The sequence below is a fragment of the Tetrao urogallus genome (assembly GCF_951394365.1).
Source record: "Tetrao urogallus genome assembly, chromosome: 8".
Classification (NCBI taxonomy): domain Eukaryota; kingdom Metazoa; phylum Chordata; class Aves; order Galliformes; family Phasianidae; genus Tetrao; species Tetrao urogallus.
In genome coordinates, this window is record NC_136821.1 from 1315031 (window position 1) to 1332455 (window position 17425).

Here is a 17425-nt window from a genome sequence, read left to right on the forward strand (position 1 = left end):
CTTTATGGGAAACCACCCACGAAGGGTCCTGTCCTGGGAAGGGCTCCGAGCACTAACGAGGTACGCCCCGCTCAGATCCATTACAGAGGTACAATGCGATCCTATGAGGAAGCAAATAGGATCAGTTATGAAAAATGCAGTGGCAATTATACCTACACCACCAGGCAATGCTTTCAGGTTGCACTGTTCACCCCAAGACCACCCAAGAGCAAAGTTCAACCCACCAGCCCTCGCAGTGCTCCCACTCACGTGGCCCCAGTGCTAAAAAGCTCCAGAAAGGCAGCCAGGCTATTCTGAAAACAGCACTGCTTTCTGTGTGGAGTCAGAAAGTGAAAGCCCAGGCTGATGGGAGCACCTCATCCTCCTGTCCTGACTGCTACCTAACGGCACAAAGCACCACTGCTCTGCTGGAAAGCACAGCAGAGGATCTCAGAGCTGTGGGGGTTGGAAGGGACCTCTGGAGCTCCCCGAGCCCAAGCCCACAGCAGTTCCCTACAGCAGCTGCATACACTGTCCAGGTGGGTACAAATATCTCCAGAGAAGGAGAATCCTCATGTCTCTGGGAAGCTGTGCCACCATAAGGTGAAGAAGTTTATCCTCATGTTTGTATGGAACTTTCCCTGTTGTAGTTAGCACACTGCTGGCTCACAGTCAGCCTTCTGGCCACCAGGACATCCAGGTCCTTCTCTGCAGAGCTCCTTTCCAGCAGCTCAGCCTGGTACCCATACTGATTTGTGTGGCTGTTCCTCCTCAGATACACAACCCACGCTGGCTCTTGCTGAACCTCATCAGGCTCCTCTCTACTTGTCCAGGTCTTGCTGAATGGCAGCACGGCCCTCTGGTGCGTCAGCCACTCCTCCTAGCACCATGCCATCACCAAGTCTGCTAAGGAAGGACTCTACCCCTTCACCCAGCTGACAGCCTCAAGTCCATACAGAAAATGAAATCATTCTGTCTGCATTTACAACTGAGGTGAGTATGGTGTGACACAGCAAAGGACCTCGAGCCAGAGAGGAACAATCCTCTGAGGGATTTAAAGCACGTAACCTTTAGCAGGGGCTTAGGTACAAGACATTTTATGACACAGACATCTACCCACGTGCTGCCCAAGGTCACTTCAAGCTGCTCCCTCCTCCTTCCCCAGCTTCTGAGAGCAGCCCCATCCCACTGCAGACACACACAGCGTAGCACACAGCCCATGCTGGACACGGTGTTATGAACAGCCTGATGGATATGCAGCCCCAAAATTCCCAGAGCCTTTGTAAACCTTTCCTCCTGCCTGCACTGCTTTGTCCCAGCAGCACAATGCCTGCTTTCTCTGCCCCACAACAGCCCTCTGTGGGCAGCAGCCCCTCCGCAGGCAGGCAGTGCTCACAGGGCACTTTGTTTTGACTGATGCTGCTGATATTTCTGCAGCGTGCTGAAGAACAACAAAGCAATTTTCTCCTAAGTTACTGGTTAAGTAAACAGTTGTTCATGCTTACTAGGTTAAAATACCTTGTACTCCTCTACCAGCAGGGTTAACGCTCTCAAAATACTGCTGGGGGGGAAAAGACAACAAACGTATTTACATTTTCCAGCGCTTGCAAACTGTTTCTTCTCATGCTGGGCTACTACAATGGTCAGGAAGAATAATTCAGAACTGCTGCTTTCACTGCTGTCAGTCATTATTCTAACAGAGAAATGTGACTGAATTAGGTATTGTGAAAAGTTAGGGCTGAACAACATGGCCTCACTTGGCCGGAGTGACTACAGGGAGGCAAACAATGCTCCTGGGCCATGCCTCAGCTCACTGCACAGCCACTCACACCCACCTGCCACGGCGTGCACACAGAGCCATAAGCAGACAGTGTGGGTTCTTCTCACCTGTCAGGTAGTGCACAAGTCAATCAAAGTGATGTTAAACGAGAGGGCATCCCAGGCCTGCTCCTCTCTGATCCCAAGCTCCCCAAGGAACGACGCCGACTCTTCTCTGCAGAGCACAGATGTTGGACAGCCACCAAAGGATGAGCTGCCCTAAAGCTTACTGGATTATCTGAATTCCAAGTGTCTTTTTGGCATTTTCTCTTGTCTTGCAGCAAAATGAGGGGTCTCGTGAGAAATACAATCCATCTTAGGAAAAGCACCTGTGTTCTATTTTGATGTACTAAAATTACTTCCCATAAGGAGAAGCACACACGCATACCCTCACCTTTCCAAATGCAATTATTTTGGTAAATGCTTACATAATAATCAATTTAGCTGCTTTGCTGGATTGAAGCCAAAGCAGGCAGTGCTTCCTGCAGGGAGTCAGGACTGCTCACAGCCCTTCTGTCTCACAGCACATCGCAGACAACTCTTCTTCCTCCTGGATCTGTTCTAAAACTACCATTATGCCTACTGCAAAGGGAGAAACAGAAGAGTGGTAGAGACCTCTGGTCCTCCCTCAGAAAAGCTTACTTGTTATTAAAGTACATTCTGTATTTCAAATGGAGATTAATGAAAAGCTGAGTAAGGATGGAAGATTCTGCTTCACAAAATGCAATTCAGAGTGCTGTGCAAAAAATGTCACTTTCAGATCTTCACAAAAATGGAATTTATATTTGCAAACAAACAAAAAAAAAACAAAACATCCACAATTTCTTTGTAACCCTTTCCATTATGCAATCTCATTAGAGCTGTTGGATTGGGATTTTTCTCATCATATCTGTAAATGTATTGAAGTCATTCATCTATTGGGTACTGCACCTTTAGTAGAAGAGTTATAAAGCATACAAATAAGACAGCAATTAGAAATGCTGAAAAAAGATATGGAAGAAGAGCCACAATAATAGGAAAACAGCTTTTAAGGGTCGTTGAGCCTGCGAATGTAAGTTTCATTTAATGAGAATTTTTTGTTAGTTCTATTTCTGGATGCTCTTAGCAGTTCTCATGCCCAGACTCCTCTGTAAGAACAAGGTCCTTAAAGCTAACCCAATAGTCAGAGGTGTGCATATATATCCACTGACATATACACAGATACATGTTGATCACAGCATCACAGAAACAAAAAGGCTGGAGAAGCCCTTTCGGATCCCTGCATGAAGGGCAACACATTCCCACACTCACTTCACACCCCCTGGATGGAGGCCTGGCAGGATGCAGGCTGCCCCAGCCACAGCCCCTGGGGGTGGAAGTGCTGTCTGAATGGGAGATGGGCACCTGCACCTCACTGCAGAACATGGAAACTGCAGCTTGGATACTCTCCTGTTCTTAGGGACATGGCTTAGTGGGCACACTGGTGATGGAGTGACCTGGGCTCGGAGATTTTAGAGTCTTTTCCAGCCTTAATTACTCGATGGTACTGCGATTCCCAGCTCAGTGTAACCTTCACCTTCCAGCAAGCACCAACTGCAGCCAGATGTTTCCTGTGCAATCTATTCTCTGCACAGAGGTGCTTCAGCAGAATCTGCTCCATGGCACCGAAGATTAAATGACATTCTCAAGTTGCACAATCTCATCAACAAGACAGCATCCTTCCTCAAGAAGGCAACAGTGGAAAGAAAGACATTTTGATGATGGCAAAACTGGACAGCTTCGGGATGCTGCCTTCTCTGCACCCCAGATCAGACATGTGGTGCATGAAGCAGTGCCTGTGTGCAGCAAGCAGAGGTGATGAGGGGCTGCATATGAGCACCACGAGGCTCCCACAGCTCCTGATGGCCACTGCAGGCTCATCAGGACAATGAAGCACCCAATGTCCACAGCCATACGGCCCCACACCACCCTGGCACGGCAGCAAGTAATGATGTAACAGCAAAGCAAAGCCAAGCCAGCAGTAAGAAACAGCAGCTGTGTTCTCTGTATGACCACATGTACACTCACACCATTAAAATGAGTTTACTCCTCTGAATAAGCACTAGGAAAATATATCTTGTTTTCCAACAGTGCACTCAGCCCACTTCAATTTAAATGGGGCTCAGGCTCTCGGCATCTCCTCTGTGACCCACAGCTCCTGCAAAGCCATCCTGAGGCTAACTCTCCTCATTTTCCCCCAGGCATTCTGCTGAAGTGCATTTGCTCATCCCCTGACACAAATCCCAGGCAACTCGGATAAAACGGTGTAGCCAGTTCTCACAGATCCATGGAAACAAGCACAAAGGACCCAGGAATATTGCTAAGGAAGCCCAGTTGCAAGTGGGTAAATGCAGGGGTGGTGGCAGGGCTGAATAGCTTGGGCAGCCCAAGCTGCCACAGCCACGCACACAGTTATGCTTCAGTGCTGGGAGGAGGGGCTGCAGGGAGCACCAGCACGGGGCCAGCAGCTCACAGACACAGCAGGGCACAGGACTGGCCCTGGCCCTCACCATGGGTTATGTGCAACACAGAACTCCCCACCATTCCCAAAAAGGCAGCAGCATTCAGCTAAGCATCACCCAGCTCCCACCTCTTCTGCCCCAAACTACTCTTTCCCACCCGGATCCCATTTCCCATTACTTACAACCGTTCAGCATTTTTCCCCATTGGGATCTTCTGTACCAAACACCCCCTCGAGCTCCCAGGCTGTCACACACTCCTGGCGGCTCCAAGATATCCAGGTGCTTCCATTTCCAGAAAGGACCCTTCCAACATCATCCCAATTATTTACTGGAAAGAGAGCGCAGGGCAGCGCAGAGCTGGATCCCTGCACTCCAGAACTGAGGGTTTCAGTTCAAGTAAGTGAATCCCTTTCAAGAGACACCTGAAGTAAAACCACCCATGTGAACATCCTGACCCCAGACAGAAAAAACCTGGCCCATCAAATCATTTTCAAAGGAAAAGCCATTTTCAAAACGAGTCCTCAACAAGACTCAGATCAGCTGTGGTTTCCCAGCTCAGTCAAACCCTGAGAACCAAATTCTGTTCTCATTTACATCACTGCAAAGCTCAAAGCCTAATGAAATATTTGATGTTCACCCCGATGCAAATGAGAGCTGAATTTGGTCTGAAGTATCCTGTTTTCCTCTTGACTTTATTGCAGGGTGAGCATGAGACAGGAGTTTGGCTTCCTTTGAAGTTATTTCATGGCACGGAGATAGGGTGGCAGAGATCCTGTCTGACCATCCCAGTGGCTGGGATGAAGGAAGAAGGCACACTGCAACACGGGCTTATGGAAACCTGCAAACACAACCTTCAGCCTAGGCTGCTTGGAGGTCCTTAGTATTCCAGCTACAGAACCATGAAGGCTGGAAAAGACCTGTAGGATCACCAAATCCAACTGCCATCCCACCCCACTGTGCACACTGACCACATCCCAGTGCCACGGGAATGAATTTAAAACATGCTTGAAACTAATACTGAAGGTTGCCCAGGAGGAAATTGGAAAACAACAGTACACAGTGAGAATAAGCAGAACAACTGGGTAAACAGCAGAAGAGCTGAAGGAGGAAACTGGAAAGGTGGAATTCCCCTCCTTGCACAGCTGCTTCTCCTGCTCCATCCAGCAGTTCCACAACCAACAGCCCAACCAGGCACCAGCAGCAACAGAACGGAGCAATACTGCAAGACAAGCTGATGGGGCTACATAAGAATTTCTGCCCAAGACTGCCACTGGATAAACCAAAGGAGGAACAAACTGTAACTCCAAGCTCCAGCCCTGCAGACCTTATCCCATTGGAAACTGAACGCCTTATTTTCACCCTCCCTGCTGGGCAGGTCCCACCAAGCTGAGGCTGCAGCCCAGCACACCCTGGTGACGACGCTCTGCTCCATCTCCATGTGCCGCCAATCCTCCCAGCACCACAGCTACAGCGGGGACGTGTGCTGGGCAAACACAGCAGATGTAAAACAGAGATTGGTATCTCTCCACCAGAAGCAACTCCCAAAACATAAAAAGAAGGGGAAAAAAAGAAACAACTTGGCTTGTTGATCATCTGCACCAACCACCTATGGCAGCAACGGCAATAAGGAAATAGCTGCTGCATGTTCATACACAGTCCAGCCTGGACTCATCAAGTTTAACCATTTTGGAGCTGGTACGACTAGATTCATTTTCCCTTTGATAATAAATCCACACCTATACCCAATATTCACAACAACTGGAACCACAGCTTGCTTGGGCTGCATTCCCACACCAGTAATTCTGAATACAACCTTCTCAAGTCCCATTAACCACTGTATGCAAACGTGATACACTTGGATGTATGCAGACACAAAGGACAGCTTTGCGCCAGCTGAACAAACCAGAATGCTTGTGTTAATTTCAGCAGACAGGGACACAGAAACTTGATTTTTGAATTTCCTTATAAATAAAAATTTTACTGATTAAAAAAAAAAAAAAACAGGAATTTTGCATCTCAAAGGCTTATGTAGACGGCCCTGAAAATGGAGGATCTACACAGCAATTCCAGTTATTTCACCTAAAAACATACAAACACATTCAGTCAGACCTGCAGTAAAGCTCTCCAAATCTCCATTCCTTTTCCCATTCAGGGACACAGCTCAACTGGCCAAAGGGAGAAGGAGCAATTCACAGACAGGATTCACCCTGCTGGGATTACAGCTCTAGAACACAACAGCGCAGAAAACGATGGCACAGACACTGCTGCTGTCTATGCATGGAAAATCTGCAGCTTATGGAAAACCCTTAGTCTAAGAAATGGAGCTGAACACGAAAGCTCTAGCCGAGAGCTAGGAGAACTAGAGACACACACATGAAATTCTGACCAAGCAGAACACGTACCTCCTTGAAGTTATCAAACGCAGACAAAATGATCTCATGACCTCCTCTGACGAGACAAACAGCAGCCAGGAGCTCGAGGACAAGGGCCTTTGTCCTGCAAAGAAAGCAAGCCAAAGCAGTCAGTGACGAGCTGGTGAGGAATACCTTCTACCTGTTTGCAAAGTGCTGTGCAGGCACCGGGAGAAGTACTTTGCATCCAGTGGTTCAGCCTCTTGAGACAAGCAAACCTGCAGGACACAGAATGCAGAGCAGTGTCTGATCCAGGGTAGTTTGAGCCTCCCGGGATCGTGCAACTCTCCCCCATTTTAATACTTCCCAAAAGATGCACAGATTTACATCACAAATTGTACTTGAGGAAATCTAAGCAAACCAATGGTGTCTGCATCAGCCTGGCAGCTGGCACTGTGGGAGCTCTCCTGCACAAACCCACAGGGGGAGGCACAGGGGGCCCCATGTGGTCCATGCAATCGCTGCTAGGAGCAGCCCATGCCTCAGCCCCTCTGTGGCCAGGGCTTTTAGGTCTCTGTGGCCAGGGCTTTTAGGTCTATGTGCCCTGCCCTGATGCACATCTCAGTTATTCTCTGTGACAAGTTGTGTTACTCACAGCCACAAAAAATGCAAGACGCGGTTTGCTGAAGTGAAGCAGGGTGCCTTAGCACACCTCCCCCTCCAGCATCTGAAATCTGGGTGCTGACTGACAGCTAACACAGCGTATCAGGGAGGGGAGGATACAACTGATTGCTGAAAGAAAAGCATGCAACTCTTCGTATAGCTCTGACATAAATAATCCCCACTTCTCTCTTACAGAGTTCACATAAGGCAAAAGCACCAATGGGATCTTACAGCCAGATGAGCTGGGAGCAGATACTGAAACCATGCAGACACACATGAAATTAGTCTCATGCTTGAGCATTAAACCAGATGTTGCAGAAAAAGAAATACCTTTTAGCTTTCAAAGTGTCAAGGTTATCTTTGGAAACCAGATAAAATGTTCACTTCCCCAGGAAATTTTACACGGATCACTTTCAATTCTTACTCATCCGTTTTTTTGTCCTGCCACAAGAAGAAAACCCAAGCTCTTTCAGACAGGCTTGTGGAGCTCTCCCTATGGCCCACTGGCAACATCCTCTAAGGGCTGTGAGCTACAGAGATGCCAGGAGGATGCCCAGGTCTCAGCATCAGGTGCAGCACCCACTCCCCTGCTGCATCTGCGATGGGGCAGGGATGGGACAGGACACTGCTGTGCTGGCATCATTCATCCCTTAATCACCTGATTTGCAGACACAGGACACCACAAATGATCACAACAAACTTCCTGTATCCTTCCCATCCATGCTTGCTGACTTAAGCCTAAATAGAAGAGAGGAAGGAAGGACCCACTTCCACCAGGCCAAGGTTTCAAGCAGTACACTGCACAGCAAGCAGGCAGCCCAGGCAAAGGAGTTCTCTCTATATGGTGCAGTTTAGTTTTGTCTCATCCCTGTTTTTCCGTTCCCTAGCAAACACCAGAACTCAGCTCTGGCATCATCAGGTATATGGGATGCCTGCAACTCCAGGTCTGGCTGGATGTAGGTGCCAGCTCACAAATGTGTGCAGCGAGGAGAGGGGATATAACCTTGCAGCAATCAGTTCTACAGTGTGATTACAGGACTGCTGCTGTGGTTAAAGAAACACCTGGCACTTAGTCAGGCACTGTACAGAGGCAGAATGAGTATAAAATGTGCTCTTAGAGGAGCTCAAACCTGAAGGTGGCTTCAACAAAATTTACTGCAGAAAATTTAGTTTCTTCAGGAAAACCTCATGCAGAGCTGCTCCTGATCAGCAGGGTCTCTTCTGCACTGCAGCAGCAGTTGAACTTGAGCAGCAAAGGCAGAGCTGCAGAGTCAGCAGCTTCTGAGACCAACGGAACCAAATTGGCAATCGCCCATCTAACTGCACTGCAACACAAACTGAATCTGAGTCAGAGCAAAGGCTGATTTTCGCTGCAGCTTTGTACATAAATCCATGAAAATCCTTCTACTCTTCACTTTTCTGCTTCTTAAACTCTCTAACAGCAAGCGCAGCCTACCTGGGATTCTTGTTGTTCAGGCTTAGTGCAATTTCGTTAACGGCATGCGGGTGCGACATGACCATATTGAATCCATACTGAAAAGAGAAGAGGAAAACATCGTTTCTGCTCTGAAACTGAAATGATTCGTTTTAAATCCCAGCAAATTACCCGTGTCTGACCGGATCTGGCTATTGAAATCACCAAGACACACTCAGCACATTCCTATCTCACACCATGCCCATCAGCTCCCCTGCCACCACCGTGCCCAAAGAGCTCGGCCTGGCCACTCAAAAGGGTCCCAGGGCTGATCCCACCCCACTGCCAGCCCCTCTGCCCGTCCTTCCCCAACACTGTTAACATTGACAGCCAAGCATGCCATTTCCTCTCTAACAGGGAATGTGCAGCTCTGCTGCCAAAATCACTTCTACAACATGCATGCTGCCACGGAGCAACTGCTGCATGCAGCTACTGCGTGAGTCCTGCTGGGTCTGCTTCCAAAACCAAAGAAAGGAACTGCTTTGGAAAACACAGCATGGGTTATTACCACAACTGCACTGTTGCTTGCCACCTTCCCACCAGAGGTAGGGAGCTCTGTCAGAGCTCCCGTGCAGCAGTGCCAGAAGCCCCCTGTAAGACCACACAACTCATGCCAGGTTTTCCTTGAAGCACATAACTGTTAGTTGTTACTGGTTTAGCAAGAAATCCAGCATCTCAGAAGCTACCCGGGCATGCCATGTGACCACAGCACGCCTCCAAGGAGAGAAGAAACTCATGGAAACACGATTAGTTCGGTGCAGTTTACTCTTGGACTCGCAATCGACATGCAGCAAAGTGAAATCTTCTATTTCCCACCAATGTCTAACAAGAACACTCCAAAAATCCTCCTATTTCCTCCAGGTTAATGCTAAATTCTGACAGCAGTTATTGTGCAGGTGCACATCCAATGAGTTAGTGCCAACAGAGCCCAGCACTGCAAACAGGAGCATGCGTGTGCTCTTATCTGTGTCCTCACGTGTGCCAACCGTGCGGGTGCACAAGGACTGTGCCAGGCAGCTCCCAGCTATGCTGTCTGACAATAAGAATTTCATCCTTCACATCAGTTTCACCTGAATCATGTGCAGCTAACCTTTCCCCCCAACAACAACGGTGCTGCGGGCCAGAAGAACAAAAAGGGCAATACCTGGTAGTTCATGATGGCACGCAAACACATGATGCAGACGTGAACGTCGTCTTTCTTACTCACTAGTCTGGAATTTTTTAGAGTTCTTCGGCTTGGCAAAGTATTGTACCTGCAAACAGAAACAGCCTCCATCAGTCACAGGGCTATTCTTAGGTGGGAGGAAGAAAAGAATGGGAATATTCCTCCACTGGGTTTAATGCACACACTTCTCAGTTGTGTGGAAAATCCAAGCAGCAGACATCAGGGAAGTGCAGAGCATCCCGACAGAACAAAGAACTGTGCCTCTATTCTGTTCTGCAGAATAGAGCTTCCTGAAGGCTCTCCAAACTGAGGAAACCCAGCCTTTAGGAACTGTCCTGAAACAGAGGCATTAATTATCCTAATTGCAACCCCTAGCTGGTAAATCAACCTTGAGTTCAACTCAATAAGTACATGGAATAAAACAAAGGGAAATCTTTCGATCTGCTGCTTCTACGACATAGTAAATGAAACCCACATTTCAGCTCTTCCCAAGATGCTGCTTATTTTCTTTAAGGAAAACCATGCTTTGTGAGCTGAGCACAGGAAATTGGAGACAAGGAGACAGGCTGCCATATGAAATACATGTATATTCTTACAGCCACGTACAGCGTTGAATAAGCAGCAAATTTTTAATCCTAACTTACTCCTATGTAAGAGAGAGGTGAGAACAAAGTGACAGAGCCTGAGGCTGGTCCTGCATGTCCCCAGCTGCAGCCCAGCAGAGGGGCAAGGCGCCGACACACTGCAAATTGTCACACTCTGAACTAAAAGCCGAGGAAGCAAGCATAAAATTCTGCTGAAAGGCAGGCAGAAAGGAAAGCAGCATGACGCATGTGCAGCTGAGAGCTCTGCAAATTCTGGCATTTGTTACACAAAAGAAATCTGCAGATGAAACTTGACTGGCACAGTAAATACTGGTAAAGCCAAGGCTACTTCAGACAACTGCAGCTTCACCCCACCAGTACCACTCTGCAGCCTGGGCAACAACCACAGCAATCTTAGAACTATTAAGGCTGGAAAAGCTCTGTAGGATCCCCATGGCCAAACCTAACTCCCCCCCATGCCCACTGCCCACGTCCCTCAGTGCCACATCCCCACAGCTCTGGGACACCCCCAGGGATGGTGAACCCCCACTCCATGGGCAGCTGTGCCACTGCCTGACTGCTCTTTGGGAAAGAAATGTTTCCTGTTACCAAACCCGACCATCCCCTAGCACAACTTGAGGCCATCACCTCTGTCCTGTTAAAGAGGAAGGCTTCTCTTGTGTTGAATATGGGAAAAAACTTGGGGATTTCAGTATTCCTAGCTATGACCACATCCCCAGCCTCAGTGCAAATGAAGCAATGTTGGTACCCAGCAGTGACCCAGAGCACAGCTGCAAACATTCCAAAGCAGGGCAAGTTGAGCTCTGACATGGATTTCTCTGCTGGAAGAGGCAGAGAGAGCTGCTGCATTCATGCAAGCGTGGGCAACGTGCAGGCAGTGCATGGGGAAGGAGTTGTTCTTATGACTTGCAATGTGGGAACCAAGTGGCATCAGATGCCATTCCCAGGTGATGGGATGAAAACAAACCTGCTCACTGTACGGCTCCACAGAGCACTACCAAAGCACTCGGGCTGATTCACAAAGGAAAAAGCCACTGGGAGCTATGAACACAGGATGGGCTGACGGATAATCATCCTTAGGTTGGAAGAATTAAATCTGAACTGCCAGAGATGGAAGATGGAAGAATGTACCAGAAGAGAAGCAATCTCCTTACTGCCAATGCTGCTGTGCACTCACTTGCTTCATTCATGCTACTCATTTTGCTTAGAAGTGTAGCTTTAAAATCAATGATTAACATCATTATTAATAGCCAAGGTTAATAATAGACACAGGAACAAGCAGTAACAGGGCAGGAAAGGGGAAGCACAGGGAGCTCCAGCACAGCACAGAACCAGCCTGGCCTGCACAGAGCTGTGCTCGCACTTTGTCTTCTTTCCCCAGCAGCACTGACATGAAAGAAACCCCAAAATTCAAAGCAGGATTCAGTCAAACAGCTTTTTTTCTTTCCCATAGACATGAATGCATAAATCAGCTCAGGGCACTCCAGAACGATTTGGGTTTGTGGGAAATTTGACCCAGTTTTGCCTGAGCCCAAGAGAGCGCTCAGCATACTGCCTGCGAGTCCCAAGGAGCCCAGCACAGGCACAGGGGAGGCAGTGAGCTGGGAGCAGGGGACTGATGCAGGGAAGATCTGGGTACCTTGGGATTTGGTGAACGAAACCCCACAGGCGCTGGCTTTACCCTGCTGCTCACTCCCTCCTGTGTCAGGGAAGGCTCTATGGGGCCAGCAGCCTTGCACCAAGCTGCCTGCAGCGTGTCCCATAATAGAATCATTAAGGTTGGAGAAGCCCTTTTGGATCCCCACACCCAATCCTCCCCCCTCCCACGACTCCCCCATGCCCACTGCCCACATCCCTCAGTACCACATCCCCACAGCTCTGGGACACCCCCAGGGATGGTGACCCCCGCTCCCTGGGCAGCTGTGCCACTGCCTGACTGCTCTTTGGAGAAGGAATGTTTCCTAATATCAACCTGACTCTCTCCTGGTACAACTTGAGGCCATTACCTCTTGTCCTATCCCATCCCAACCATTGGGGTGCTTGGATGCTTTGTGCTGCTGCTCCCTGTGGGATCAGGGATGGCCAAGGAGCCCCAGCTGCATGCTGCAGGAGCAGGCACACTGGTGCTGCTATGGGCCCTTCCCTCCAGCTGTCCCCAAAACCACAATGCATTCCCAGAACTGACACAGAAAAACCTCAAGCATCAATTCACCAAATCACAGAATCACAGGGATTGGAAGGGACCTGCAGCTCCTCCAGTGCAATACTCTGCAGATGGATGGGATTTTCCTTTTAATCCACACTGTGAGGAGCAGAGCTAAAGAAGGCTTACCTACACCTGCACTTGGGGGAATATTGCTCAGGTGACAGTCTCTTGAGTTGCCTGTAACTCCTGGGTGTCAACACACAGCTGCACAGCACGTGAGCACAACCCATCACTTCCACAGGCAACTCCCTAAATATGAAAAGCGCCTTGATAAAAAGATGGAAAGCCTTTTGCAGTCGTACAGAGCTCTTTGCTATAATGGCTTATCTCAGGTTGGAACTGCTAAAGGCTGCATACATTACTTTCTTTTAAATTTTAATAAGCAGAGCAATGAGATCTGTATCAAGAAGAAAAGAGCCTCCTCCGTGTCTGCTGCTCCATCTCCCCCCATTTCAGAGTGCCTCCACACACCTACCACGTGGGAGTTGGGCTCCCCCAGCCAAGAGAATCAAGCACGAAACTGCAGCTTGCAATTTCCAGCCCAGTGCCCATCAAAGCCACCCTCCTGCTCTGGGGCTGGGAAACAGGCAACACTGCCTGTGCCCATCCATGCCTTTGTGTGGCCGGGCTGAGAAACCCACATGCAATCTGCAACTGAGAGCTGCAGCACAGACAAAACATCCCCAGCACAGACAGGATTCTGCCCTACATTTAGCTAGGTTTCCCTGAACAGATGCAAATTTCTTCTCACAGGCACGAGTGCCAGGAACTGATGGACTTTTTCTGTGCAGAAACCCTTTTACGATGACGGGATCAGGGACTGTGATGCTTTCTGTTGCTGACTGCAACACCCTGGACCTGTTCCCTCCCTGGGCAGGACAGGCCAGCAGTAGTCCCCACCCCCTCCCTTCACACAGTGTGGACGATCTGCTTTCACTCTATTTCTTGCTAGCAAACATCAAGCATCTGGGCGAGCTGCTGCTTCTGATTTCCTGCCTGCTGCAGGTCAGAGATGCGTCACCAAGAGCGTGTTTATTCTGCTAATTCAATTCAGATGGCTCCGCTTTTGTTTTCTCCGCTCCTCCTTTAAGGGAGAACTATAAAACCCTACTTCTGAAAACAGCAGCAGCAGAAACCCAACCACGTGTGGCTGCGTCACACCTCGCAGTGCCAGGCGGTGGGACAGGGCCGGGCTGTGCTGGCACCCAGGGCTCCCCAGGGGGACAGAGCAGCCACGTGGGAGCAGCACCGCCAGGAGAGGATCCAGGCAGGCTGAAATGCTGTGCCGGGTCCTCCTCCTCGCCCAGGCTGCTCTGGAAGAACTAGTTCATCAGTTGTACTGAAATGCAACGTGTGAGAGTGCAGAACAGCTCATGTGGATGCTGAAGGCCCACGTACAGCTCATTAAAACACCTACACAAATGAGGATGCTCCAAGTAAAGCCCTTCCCAGCATGGTAAGTGTGCACACAGCTCAAACCAAGCTGCTGCCACCTCTGGCAGCTCTGAGGGGACCTCCATGCAGGGGACAAGGACACGCACCCAATCCTTGGCACGGAGCTCAACTGCACAGCATTCACAGCAAACAAAAGCTCCAGCAGCTCTCTGCCAGCACCACAACCTTATTCCCTGCTGCCCAGCACCATCCCCCCTGCCACCCTGCCCAGCAGAGTGGACCTGGATGCAGTGGGACTCCTGGTTCCATTGGGGTTTTGGAGGTGTTTGCAATAGGACGCCGTTCTGATGGCAGACGGGGGCTCTGAAAGGGGGAGGCCCTGCTGTTTGCTGCACACTTGGGATTTCTCTTGCAGATGGGTCTGCTGGTTGTGGGGATCCTGAGCTTGCACTCTGTGCAGGGTGCACGGGGCCTCCTGGGGCCCCCACAAGGACTGTGCTGCAGTCAGGGCACAAACACGCTGGGTGACACAGAGCAGGCGGCCACGGTGCCCAAAATTTTCCCTTCTGTCATTCCAAACCAAGGCAACAAGGTTTTGAGCCACAAATGCGAAGAGAAGGAATGACCCTGAGCCTCCAGTTTTTGTCTTATCTGATGGAATCTGGGAAAGTCATCCATCCGGAGAGCTGCAGAGAACTTTGCTGCTTCGAAAAAGACAGAAAAGCAATAGAGACAGCCTGCTTTGGATTCCCCCTCCCTCCCCAGCCACTGCACCAGCACAGAGCCAGCAGCAGTGCACAGAGCCTGACACAGGGATGCAGCTGCACAGCATTAATGGAAGTGTTCAAATGCAAACATGCAGCATAAGAAGCAGTGCCAAAGGGGAGTCCAATTTTTCAATGCGCTCAAAGCCTATTTTTGGATTTAAAAAAAAAAAATTAAGTTTCTGAATTGAATCCACATAAAAACTAAAATATCTGACTCAGAAGAAAGGGAATTTCTAATGGGCTGGGACACTGCTAAGTCTGTATGAATATTTATCCAAAAGGAAAGTCTGACTCTCATGTCAAAGTACTGCTCTTCTCACTCCCAAAAAGCAGCAACAAAATCCCCTAAGATTCATCCCCATTTTTTATTCTTCTGCCCTCATTTTGGTGTTTGCCTCCCAAATCCCTGTGCCTCTTCTTGAAAAAAAAAATCTCAGTTACCAAGGAAACACGGAGCAGGGAATTGGCAAGGTCTAACACTGCTAACGAGAGCTCCAGGAAGTCAAGAAAAGTTACAGATTGAAAACGGAGAGCCGGTCCTGCAAAGGGATGGATGGAAAGGCTCCAGAAGGGCTGTGCTGCAGGGCACCTGGCTCTCTGTGTGGGCACCTGGCTCTGCAGCAGGGCACCTGGCACAAGGCACTCTGCACTTGGCAGCAGGCACCTTGCACAGGACACCCCACATCCAGGGGGGCTGGAGCACCTCCCCTATGAGGACAGGCTGAGGGAGCTGGGCTTGTTTGAAGAAAAGAAGGCTGCGGGGTGACCTCATTGCAGCCTTCAGTACCTAAAGGGAGCCTACAAACAGGAGGGGAATCAACTCTTGGAAAGGGGAGATGACAGATGGTTTGAAGTTGAGGGAGGGGAGATTGAGGTTGGAGGTCAGGGGGAAATTCTGTGCTATGAAAGTGATGAGGTGCTGGAACAGCTGCCCAGAGAGGTGTGATGCCCCGTCCATCCCTGGAGGTGTTCGAGACCAGGTTGGATGGGGCCCTGGGCAGCCTGAGCTGCTCTGAAATGTGGAGGTTGGTGGCCCTGCCTGTGGCAGGGGATTGGAGCTTCATGATCCTCGAGGTCCCTGTGATTCTGTGATTTTGCAGTGGGGCACCATGGCATGGCTACTTGCAAGGGAATCGTTTGCTGCAACAGAGCTGAGTCGCTTGCAAGCATGCAAGGATGCAGCCCTGCCCAGCACTCCAAGAGTGATTCTGTGCTCATCACCTGCTACCATACCTCTGTGTGCACACATCCCAAGGGCTGCAGTGACTGCAGCTGCAGGCACGCAGAGAGCAGCGCTGTGACACTGCAGACAGGCAGCAACTCAAGAGACCCACGTGCTAAAGACAGCACAAAACGTGTCTGTTCAAACCAAATGTCAGCATTTAATTTGGGATGCGTGTGTAGCACACAGTATTTATAAATTCATCAAAAAATTATTAAAAAATAACTCTTAAAAACACCCTGTGCTTTTACTTTTCCAATCATACATAGCCCCCACTCACAGAAAAGCCACCTCCTGCAGAACACAGGCCTTCGTGCAATGAGGCAACACACAGAAGTGCTGTCAGAGAATCTCACAGTGCTGGGCACCACTGGGGCCCCAGCCCAGGTCACCCCCCAGCCCAGCAGCCCCTGCCCACATCGAAGAGTGAGCCAACACTTCAGCAGCAGCTCTATTTAAAACATTAACCAAGGCACACAACAATTAAAGCTGGGTGTCTCAGGGATAAAACTTTTTGCAATACTACAAGCAAACTAATCTCTTGTTTCAAAGTAAAACGTGCTTTATTCCCTCCTAGCTAAGCCCACTACAGCGGGAAGCTACAATGCGATAAGCACACGGCGTGGAGGCTGAGGCTCCCCAGCACTCAGGGCTGCTCCCCACGCAGTGTGATTATGGGACTATAAGGCATGGGAGCAGCACAGGGCCCCACACAAAGGGCAGCCCCATGAGGTGTCACCCTGGCACTTACAAGGTTTTCTGGCTCGAGGCCCCATCAGCAGTGTGCCAAGCGAAGCCGCTCCAGAGACAGCTGGAAGAAAAGCAGCTCTGGTGGTGTTTGAGCTGAAGCTGCTCAGGTAGGGAGACCATGCTGATGGCACGTGATGGCAGGAGGGTCACGGATGCAGAAGGAAGAGTTGGGAAGGGAGGTTTGGAAGAGGGAGGGAAAAGGAGGATGTGAGGAAGGGGATGTGGAAATGGAAAATAAAAAAAGGTAAGAGGGGGATGTGAAAAAAGAAAAAAGGTGGAAGGAAACGAAGAGAGAAAAATGTAAGAGACATGTAATGCATAGCTGACGTGCATTTCTGGCACAATGAACCGCTGACATGCCTCCCAAAGACAGAGAGCAGCATCAGACCCCCTCCTGCAAACTTAAGGCCATACCTCCTCTGCTGAAGTACATAAAAATCACAGCACACCAACAGCACTGAAATCACCTTTGCAGCATCAAATAAAAACAACTCAACTGATTCTGCTGCACTCCACAGCTCACATCCTTTTGCCAGCACTGCGTGCCTAC

General features: G+C 49.5%; 1 protein-coding gene across 1 annotated transcript in view; it reads right to left on the reverse strand.

The window, feature by feature from the left end:
- Positions 1–17425, reverse strand: part of FMNL2 (formin like 2) — a gene marked incomplete at both ends in the record, with an annotated part of 106528 nt that overhangs the window by 24866 nt on the left and 64237 nt on the right. The window contains 3 exons of the mRNA XM_079539252.1: positions 6680–6773; positions 8748–8824; positions 9910–10018. Of these exons, the coding sequence (XP_079395378.1) occupies positions 6680–6773; positions 8748–8824; positions 9910–10018 (280 nt within the window). The remainder of the gene's footprint in view (positions 1–6679; positions 6774–8747; positions 8825–9909; positions 10019–17425) is intronic.